This window comes from Haliotis asinina, chromosome 11 (assembly GCF_037392515.1).
Source record: "Haliotis asinina isolate JCU_RB_2024 chromosome 11, JCU_Hal_asi_v2, whole genome shotgun sequence".
Taxonomy (NCBI): Eukaryota; Metazoa; Mollusca; class Gastropoda; order Lepetellida; family Haliotidae; genus Haliotis; species Haliotis asinina.
This window is the reverse complement of record NC_090290.1, coordinates 32,882,859-32,892,669: the sequence shown is the minus strand read 5'-3', so window position 1 is coordinate 32,892,669 and position 9,811 is coordinate 32,882,859. Positions and strand designations below refer to the sequence as shown.

Genomic DNA, 9,811 nt, shown 5'->3' with positions numbered 1-9,811 from the left:
TGTGTGTCCGTGTGTCTGTGTGTGATTGGAAAATTCAGGAAGTTTCAGTACGATTTCGCAAATTCTACTTTTCCTGAAAGTGAGTTCACATTTGATGCCGTGAGTCGGAAGAGTTTTTCGTTTTCCCCTGCGTACGTTAAAGAAGTTGACATTCGGTAAATTCTCTCACTGATCTTTTATTGAATTCGGATGGTCACATAGACAGGAAAAAAAAACACAAATAATTTACGAGACTCGTAAAGAAATAGACTGTAAGTTATAGTTGTAATGCACATACTAAAGGGTCTAGAAAGACCATGCAAGTCACAATTCAATGCCGAGGCGATACTTCTCAATAAGTGACGTCCAACACGACCTGGCGACGGCTGTCACTTCCATTGAATATTTCCAGGAAATCATCAATTCCCTTTTAACGCGAACCTTGAAGTAACAATTCCTACGCTAAAGGAAGAACTATCAAGTGATCATGGACACTTAAAATCCACGTTTCCAGGAAGTCATAACATGACTAAATGTCTGCATCACACATGAAATTCTAGAAGCAAACATTCTTATATAATTTTTTTTTATATGTGTAACCCAATAACGCCGTTACCAATCATGATAAACAACACTCTTTAAACATTGTGTTTGAGTTTAGTATATTTATGATCAATCTAATGTTCTGCCCCGATTGCCAAACCACCATCTGTGGCAGGCTTGCTTGCTTTCGTGCATATGTGTAATGTCCGGCCCACAACCACAGTGTAACCATGCCAAGATCGCGACAGCTCCACGTTCTAACGACGGGTTATATTGCTGTTGGGTTTTCTTTAGGTGCTCTAGTTAGTCAACTCCTCCTAAATATCTCTGTGGGCCAAGATCCATTTCCTCAGGGGCTCACGTCCCCAACGTCGGGCCAGCGGACAATTGACACAAAATGGCGGCAGCGAAGAGAACAGTTTATTGCTGACAACAGATACAACAGAGGTGAGTGCTAGACTAATACCAACATGCATGCATGCATCTTGGGGTACAACACCAATTATTTACTTTCCCAAACCGTTCACTACTTCAGTAAATAAATGTTTATTGCAACGTATTGTTTCTTTCTAGCATGTGACGACAGTATACGTTTACTTAACGTACACTGGAGCTGGAGTCAATTTTATAGGTTCATGGCCGGAAGTGGTTATAATCGTGACGCTTCTCGGTTCAGTGAACGTAGCCTTCGCGGTACTTCCAACTGTAAAGTAATGAAATCGTTTTTTCTTAAAGGTCACATGCAACAAAAAAACAAAAAACAAAAACAAAAACCCCAAAAAACCAAAACAAACAGAATTAAAACACAATTATCACTTATTCATGATATATAATATACATTGCCGCTTGTAAAAATACCAAATACATGTAAACAAAATTCTGAGGGTACAATCGCGATTCAAAAGTGCAATATTTTGTGCTTGGGCTTACTTCCCTCGAAACGAAACCCTCGGGAGACCGAACCAAGGCTACACTGGTTACGTAACGACCCGAGACATACGTTCAGCGGCTTTTCGGGGAGTTTTTTTTTATATAGTTTATATAGTCTCCCTGTTGAAACTGACATGAGTTTGCACCAGTTTCCATCAGATCCAGTCATCCGAGAAAAATGGATGTAATTTGTTTGCAACCTACAGACATAAAAACATGTCATGTGTACACGTTTCACACCTGCCTAATTACATAATGTGGGAGAGACAGGACCCTCAGAGACAGGTGCACGAGTCATACATCAATTTATTTTGTTTATGTCGTATAGCCTGATAGGTGTTCAGTTCCAATTGTATGTGGTCAATGATTGAAGCTGTATATTGCATATTGTCTCTTGCAGACAGGCAGGCAGTCATCCCGAGTATACTCCCTCATACGACAATGAACAATCCGGTGCATACACCCTTATACCACAAAAAAAACCCCAAAACCCAACCCCCCCCCCCCCCCCAAAAAAAAAAAAAAACAATCCCGTGCATACACCCTTATACCACACTAAACAATCCCGAGCATACACCCTCATAACACACTGACCATGGCCGAGTATTATACCATTATAGACGGGTGATGAGGTCAATACCTGTTTTTATGGACCCGCGAAAAGCAATATTGACCGGATTCACCAGTCTATAATTATCTTATAATGTAATTGTCGAAATAAAGCTTCTAGAAACTAAAACATGTCCATTTAGTCAAGAACAGTAATTTTATTTTCACTACAAATCAATAACGTTACGTCAATGATACAGTGACATGCAAAAAGTAGAATGACGCCATAGCTGACGTCATAGTAACTCAATATGACCTTTGGACGGAGCTGTGTTGGAGTCAACATGTTTTTCTGTCCACAGTCACGTGACCACCTCTGGACCAATCAGGTAGCCGGAAAAATATGTTTACGAAATATGCGACCTTATACCACACAAACCAATCCCGCGTATAGAGTATGATTAATGACACTAGGCACTAGACCTTCAACAAATAAGGTTGCTGAACGGGTAGGACTATGTTCGTCATTTTCATTCTTAGAAAATCTTCAAATGTTACAATACACGCGATAGGGTAAAATATACACATGTCACCTACACAAGCTTAAATTATACGTTTCGGAACAAAAATAATTCCAACGAATGATCATATACTGCTTAAACACTTTGCCATGCCCCCCAAAAAATTAAAAAATGTGCTTGGACTATTTCTGTGAAGTGCCTTGACAGTGATGACAGTAATAGAAATAATGACAGTATGATAGTGATGAACCAGATGACAGTGATGGTACAGACGACTGTGATGACACTGTTGAAAGCGATGACAATGATTAAAGTGATGACAGTGATGATAATGATTAAAGTGATGACAGCATTGAAACAGATGACAGTGATGGCAATGTTGAACGTGATGGCAGTGATGAAAATGCTGAAAGATGACAGTACAGGCACGTTATTATAATATTTCCCCCATAGATGTAAACTTTTCAAAAATTGATCACACGAAAAACCACCGAATATATTAATGCGCATTAAACGTGCAACGTAAGACAGAAATAGTTCACCTACGTCAAAATAGCTACATGAGACATGGACAAACAAGCCTGAAAAGGGTTTGTCCATAATTTATCAGTGGGCGTAAATCCTGAGCTTGCTCTTAGCCATACATCACAGCTCAACAATTCCGCCTCTCGACAACAGGACGGACGTATTGACCAGTGGCGGCTGCCATAGGACTATATCGACAGTCGTGTCACAGCTTGAGGTGCCACAAACCCAAAAACGTTAGACGCAATGCGTCATAACCTGTATGTTCACAAGGGAGACAACCGGTTTCGAGAGTGTATTACCACTTGTTAAGAAGAACTGACGTTCCGGAATCACCAACTGAATGTCCGGCCTCTATTTATCGTTATGTCAGCAGATAAAATATGGTGTCAGGCATTATTGATATACACATCAATCCTGCAGAACGGCAGAAGATTTTTATTTGAAGGGTTTGAACCATGACAAACGAAATTAAACTGTTTGGATTGTTCGGTTATTTCAGAGTAACTACGAGTTCGCCACTGAACCGAGATAGTACAATTTTCAAAACAAGGTTTTCTGATAAATGGTAGTTAAAATATTGTTCTCCTCCCGGGGTGAGGCTATATCTATATCTCCTAATGCAGAAACTGGACTAAGCGACCAAAACACACGTGGCTGAGTTTAGTTTTACGCCATACTCAGCAATGTAGTAGCTATATAGCGGTTTGCAAATAATTGAGTCTGAATTAGACAACCCAAAGATCAACAGCATGAACATCACTCCACGCAGTTGGGATGCCACCCGATCTCGTTAGTCGTTTCTTACGACGGGATCGGGTGGTTAGGCTCGACTTGGTTGTTCATACCATCGTATCCCAATACCGTACTTCAATAATTATTCAAATGAGCACTAGATTGTCTTGTTCAGACTCGATAATTTCGGGGCGGTGGGGAAGCCCAATTGTTCAACTCGTGATTGAAACGACCGGGTATGATTCCCAATGTGTGAAGCCCATTTCTGGTGTCCCCTGCCTTGATATTGCTGGACTATTGCTAAAAGCTGCGTAAAACTAAGCCCACTTCCCCATTTTACAGACCACAGTCATATAAGTAGAATATTGCGGCACTAAACAACAAACAAAATCGTACATGTAACAAGATAGTTCCGGTTTTTGTCGGGACTTTTGGAAAGTAGTTCACCTCCACAACTAGACGCTGTCGTCATACCTTCATTTACTGGCATTCTTGTGTCAAACTCTGTACTGGCTTACTGCAACGCACGTTACTCAAGCTTGTCCACTCCTGAGGGCTACAGTTACCTGCACATTCTATTGACTAGTCACACACAAACAGTTTTGTTAAAACGAACCATGCGTTTGTAGACATGTTTCTGTGACATAACGAACTGCCCTAGCATACATTTACACCAGCTGATTGTGTATGATTCTCAGAGTCAGTGTCACCGTTCCACGCACCAATAAACCACACGCCACTCATTCATCACGGTTTCAAAAACCCGGACGCTACTCACACTATGGTACATGCGATATTTATACACATTTTAATCGAATGATCATAGACATATTTTCAAGGTTGTGAGTATAATTCTTCAGCAACACCTTGACGTCAACTGTTATGTGGGTTATATATGGGGATTCCGTGTCTGAATATTTCTCCATATCCCATATCTGTTCACTTGTTGGGATTCCGGGTCTGAATATTTCTCCGTACCCCATGTCTGTCCACTTGTTGGGATTCTATGTCTGAATATTTCTCAGTACCCCATGTATGTTCACTTGTTGGGATTCCCTGTCAGCGCTTGTAGCTAATACAAATGCTAAATTTACGCTGTGTCGTCTTTGAATATTATTAGAATGTTCTTTGTTCAAAGTAATGTCACATTATGGACAATTTAACATTATATGACATATATTTGTATTTATTCACTTTACTAATGTAACACCCTGACCCGTCCATGCAGGAACACTAGATCAGGTGCAAGCGTCAACTGCACAAGGCTGAGGTTGCGAGAGATACGCACCAGCTGACGCCGTTGGATGGTTACCGCTACACTGTAGTCAGTGGTCGTTAAAAGGCCTGCAGCAGCCATACATTGTATGGCATGAAACATAATACTAAAAGTAGACATGATTAACGATACCACTAACCAACTTTAAATTTATTAAAAAGAGTGTGAGTGTTGTCTTATATTATAATACTCTCCCTAATATGTCATGACTGGAAACTATGTTTTGTTTACATTTCTATGTATAAAAAGCGAATGTTACACACTATGTTCCACAATAATAATAATCATAATAATGACACTCGCAATCGTCAAAATGTGATTCTTAATCAAAATGTGAACATGAAATGTCGTCTTTGCAATGAATTCAAAGAGACTGTCCAACACCTTGCCAGTGGATGCCCTTCCTTGGCACAAACAGCATACCTTAAAAGACATGATGGCATGGCTCGTTGCTTTTACTATCGTCCCCGCCATGCCTGTGGCTTTGACCCCGAAGGCTGCAGTGTTGGGGAACCTCCATATTCTCCGGAAAGCTCTTGGTGGGTTCGACTAGGCAGTGTTTCCTGGGAGAAGTCCCATTTTCTGTCTGGGCTGCATGTAGAGGGGGCAAGGGCCCTGAGCTGATGATGAGCCTTACCGGCCTGACTGTGCCAGGATCACCCGAACCCTCTCTGCTGCATTTCAGTTCTAATCTGTAAAACATAATAATAATATTATTACTAGTGGGTTCGACTAGGCAGTGTTTCCTGGGAGAAGTCCCATTCGCTGTCTGGACTGCGTGTAGAGGGGGCGGTCTCAGAATATTTACCACCCCAGGATATTTACCGAATAATTACCGTCTCAGAATATGTACCGTCTTAGAATATTTACCACCCCAGGATATTTACTGTCCCAGGATATTTACCGTATATTTAACGTCTCAGAATATTTACTACCCTGAATATTTACCAACCCCGGATATTTATCACCCCAGGATATTTACCAACTCAGGGTATTTAATAATCCACTCGCGTCATTATGTGCCCCTCCGTGACGTATCTCCATGCTATGCTCAAATCCCACTCATTCCATATTTTCAGGGTACACAGATGTAGCAGACGATCTTCGACGAGTGAAGATTCTCTGTTTTGTTGTCATTGCTGAGGACAAAGTTGCCGCCCAGAGATCAGTGTACGAGCAGACGTGGGGCCGTAGATGTGACCGTCTTCTTCTCTTCAGCACCAAAGCCACAGATAACGAGACAGTGGTTCTCAAGATCCCTACCTCTCGGCATCCAGTGGAGGACGACTCATATGCCTCTCTGCAGGCCTTAAACTACATATACAAACATCATTTAGAGGAAGCCCACTGGTTTATCCGAGTCCATCCCATGACGTTTGTCGTTCTTGAAAACCTTCGCTATTTCCTCAAGGACGAAAATTACAACAAACCTGTTTATTTTGGCCAGGTTCTGAGAGAAGGGAATGTCGTCTTCCCTCTTGGGAGCGCGGGTTATGTCATCAGCAGAAAAGCCATTTCCAAATTCGGGACGTCTAGTCCGTCGAAGTCAAGATGTAACGGAAGCGCTACTTCCGAATGCGTTGTAGTCGCGGACTGCTTCCGTGATCTTGGCATCATCCTGGGCGACTCTCGGGACGCCCTGGACAGAAGCAGGTTCCATGGTGTGTCTGTAGAGTCGGTGTCTGTACAAGAATACCCTGCATGGTTCTCTGAGATGGACGTGCACAACAACATGACGAAGCAGGTAATGTCGTGGCGTGCTCATTTATGTGCTCCTCTAAAAAAGTAAGAGAACCTGAACTTTGATAGGAACTTTAAGCGTCAACAAACTTTTAAAAGATAGCCATTTCTCTTTTCCACCACCCCTAAACACAACGCATGGGATGCATGTGCACAACCTAGTGGGTCATCTTGATACCCCATGCGATAAATGACTATAGACCATTAATTCATCCTACATCGCGCAGTTGTTTGTTTCTAATCTCGTTTATTGTTTGAAAATTAAAATCCAACACATGCAAAAACCTAATAGTTAAAATGTGTGTTCGCCATGCCGGAGACACGCGTTCGATTCCCAACAATGTGTGAAACCCTCTCTTGGTGTTCCCTGGCGTAAAACCAAACTCACTCACTATTGAGCAATCACAGTCCTAGCTTGGTCTTAGGCATGATGATCCAACGCTGAAGCTCTGAAGCCCGGAGACTTTAGCTTTGCCAAATACACACCACTGTAGAAAATCATTTACCCCTCTACGGAATAAATAGGTATAGTAAGGCATAGAAGATTAAAGTTTATCGGATCGAATCAAGATTGGGTGTAGAATTAGTCATAGTGTGCTATTGGTTCTAGAAGAGGATGTTTAACATGAACACCAATTTTGATCAGCAGCAGACTGATAGCGTTTCTGAAGTGTTCAGATGAGTGCTTGTGCTGAAGATGTAGTTGTAGGGTGGGTGAGTCTCGGTTTGGTGTCTTTGAAATCTTCCAGAATCCACATACAAAAGTGTCACTCAGAAACATGTCAGTTTTCCCTTCCAACGCATCCTAGTGGCCGATCTCTGTCTCCTTTAAATTCTGATTTTCTGAAAAACCTAATATTTTCAAAACCTTTTCTGCCCTTCTGTGTGAGTGATATAACAGAATTTCGATATTATTCTGTCAACAGTTAAACAGTGATTCAGTCACGTTTTGCATAAAAACACAGCATTACATAAAATAATGCCCATTTACCCTTTCCAGTGGCAAATAGTTGTGACTGTATCATAAAAGTGTTTATTTAATATTCATTTGTGTAATCATGTTGGTATGTCAGTTCTGTAGACAGTCCAGAGCCTTTTATTGTTTTCCTCTTCAGAATGTCTGTATGACCTTTCTGGTTGAATGATGCCCACATTGTATGACTATAACGATATCAATACAGTAGGTTATGATCACCTTAATGTGGGGTTGGGTCGATAAGAGTTCACCTCTCAACTTGGGTGCACGATTTCCCTGTGTCTGAGCGGGCTGTGCGGCTGACTTTATGCTATTTGGTGTCTGGGGGTGTGTGTCCGAATCCCGGATGGGACTAGATTCTAACAGGTACTAGAATTACTTTACTAGAGGTACTTTATTAAGAAAGTGTAATCACAAATATAACATACGTTAAATATGTTCCACAATTATGTGTCAGCGTTCAGCCAAAATTTGATCAAAACGCATTTAACCTATTGTTTTGCTAGACCTACTACATGTGTACCATTCCTACAGTTAATTTTTCAAATATTTTTTTTTGTTCAGGGAATTACGTCAGTAAGTGACGTCAGTATTACCATCAGCCCGGTCTCCGACAGCGTCATCCTGGCCCTGGAATACTTCCTCTATCGCGCCGGGGTGTATGGCGCGCACCTTCCAGTGAAGTCACTTAATAAAATTCACAGACAGTTAGCATAAAAAATACGTTGTGTTGTTTGCATTTTAAGGATGTTTTTGGACATTATTATTTCATGTACAAGTTTTGTGTAAATAAACGGATGAATGTACTATCACTAGTGAGCCTTGTTATAACACACAATGTAACTGACCCAGTGCAAAGAGAATCCTCCTCCCCTCTGATGTTTATTACCGTACTCAACAATATTCCAGCCTTTGCGTGGCGGTTGGGGTAGCTTTATGGTTAAAGCGTCCGCTCGTCACACCGAAGACCCGGGTTCGATTCTCCACATGGGTACAATGTGTGAAGGTCTGGTGTCCATGATATTGCTGGAATACTGCCCAAACAATACTCACTTGTCGGCTTTTGTCGGCTGTCACAAATCGACCATGGACGAGATAATCCACTGATAGCGCAATTTACATACGATGCCTTACATTAAACACGACAGGAAGTCTAGTCCATTGATCTCCCCATTCATGAATACTGTGACAAGGACGGGATTCTATTATTCTGTTCCAAGGGCAAGTATAAATGTGAAGGAAGGAGTTTGCGAAGCAAGATGAAATGAAGTTGAGATATAAGTTTGGTGAAATCTTATGACTTCGGATGCATCGCCCGTGCATGGTGGGCGAGCCATCTAAGGCGTAAGGCCTCCAGCGAGTTTGGGGTACACAACCCTGTGCACCCACGAATCCGTCGGTAGAAGACCAGTTGGTGGTCACATGAATATGTGCAAACTCCTAGTTGCGGGTACAGAGTACTGTGTCCCAGTTCACCCAGCTGTGAAAACCACAATAACTTGGTGCGCCTAAAAGCTTCAACGGTTGTATACTCCCAAGGAAGTTGAGATCGATAATATCATGTGCCGTTGAAATTGACATCCAACGATCGAGAGAAAAACAAAGCGCATGTGAGCAGCAGAGTTGGAACTGTGCGATATATTGACAGATTATAAATAAAAATGAAACAGACAAATCACAACAAAGATTCCACATTATGGAACAGCTGAACATGAAATGATAAAGTCCGGGTAAACTTTTTCAATGAGGTACATTTCATTCTCGGATTTCTCTCCCAGAAACGTATATAACGACGTTTTAGAGCGTAGTATAACCAGGGACGTAGCTATCATTATAAAAAAACTCGTACATGACGGTTGTTGAAAAGGTCGGGCAAGCCTTCTACACAGTCTTGATATAAAGGTTTGCAACCTATCGACCTAACACGAAAACATTGGCTTGCTATGCACTTGGAAACGTCTCCAACAGCGCTGTTTATCTGTAATTTTGAGTACTGTGCGATTATTTCGTGTGTGTGTGTGTGTGTGTGTGTGTGTG

At 41.6% G+C, this 9,811-nt stretch overlaps 1 protein-coding gene across 1 annotated transcript; it reads left to right on the top strand.

Annotated features, from left to right (window-relative positions):
* The first annotated feature begins 671 nt into the window (after positions 1-671).
* Positions 672-8,586, top strand: LOC137255869 (glycoprotein-N-acetylgalactosamine 3-beta-galactosyltransferase 1-like). Its single transcript, XM_067793448.1, has 3 exons — positions 672-969; positions 6,138-6,802; positions 8,339-8,586. Exons 1-3 carry the CDS (start codon positions 753-755, stop codon positions 8,489-8,491), a joined length of 1,035 nt encoding a protein of 344 aa, XP_067649549.1. The 5' UTR covers positions 672-752; the 3' UTR covers positions 8,492-8,586.
* The last annotated feature ends 1,225 nt before the right edge of the window (positions 8,587-9,811 follow it).

Excerpts from the sequence above, each read along its gene's own strand:
- LOC137255869 (XM_067793448.1), top strand. The coding sequence starts at position 753 with ATGCCAAGATCGCGACAGCTCCACGTTCTAACGACGGGTTATATTGCT. Across the intron at positions 970-6,137 it reads TGACAACAGATACAACAGAG|GGTACACAGATGTAGCAGAC; the intron begins GTGAGTGCTAGA and ends CCATATTTTCAG. Across the intron at positions 6,803-8,338 it reads ACAACAACATGACGAAGCAG|GGAATTACGTCAGTAAGTGA; the intron begins GTAATGTCGTGG and ends TTTTTTGTTCAG.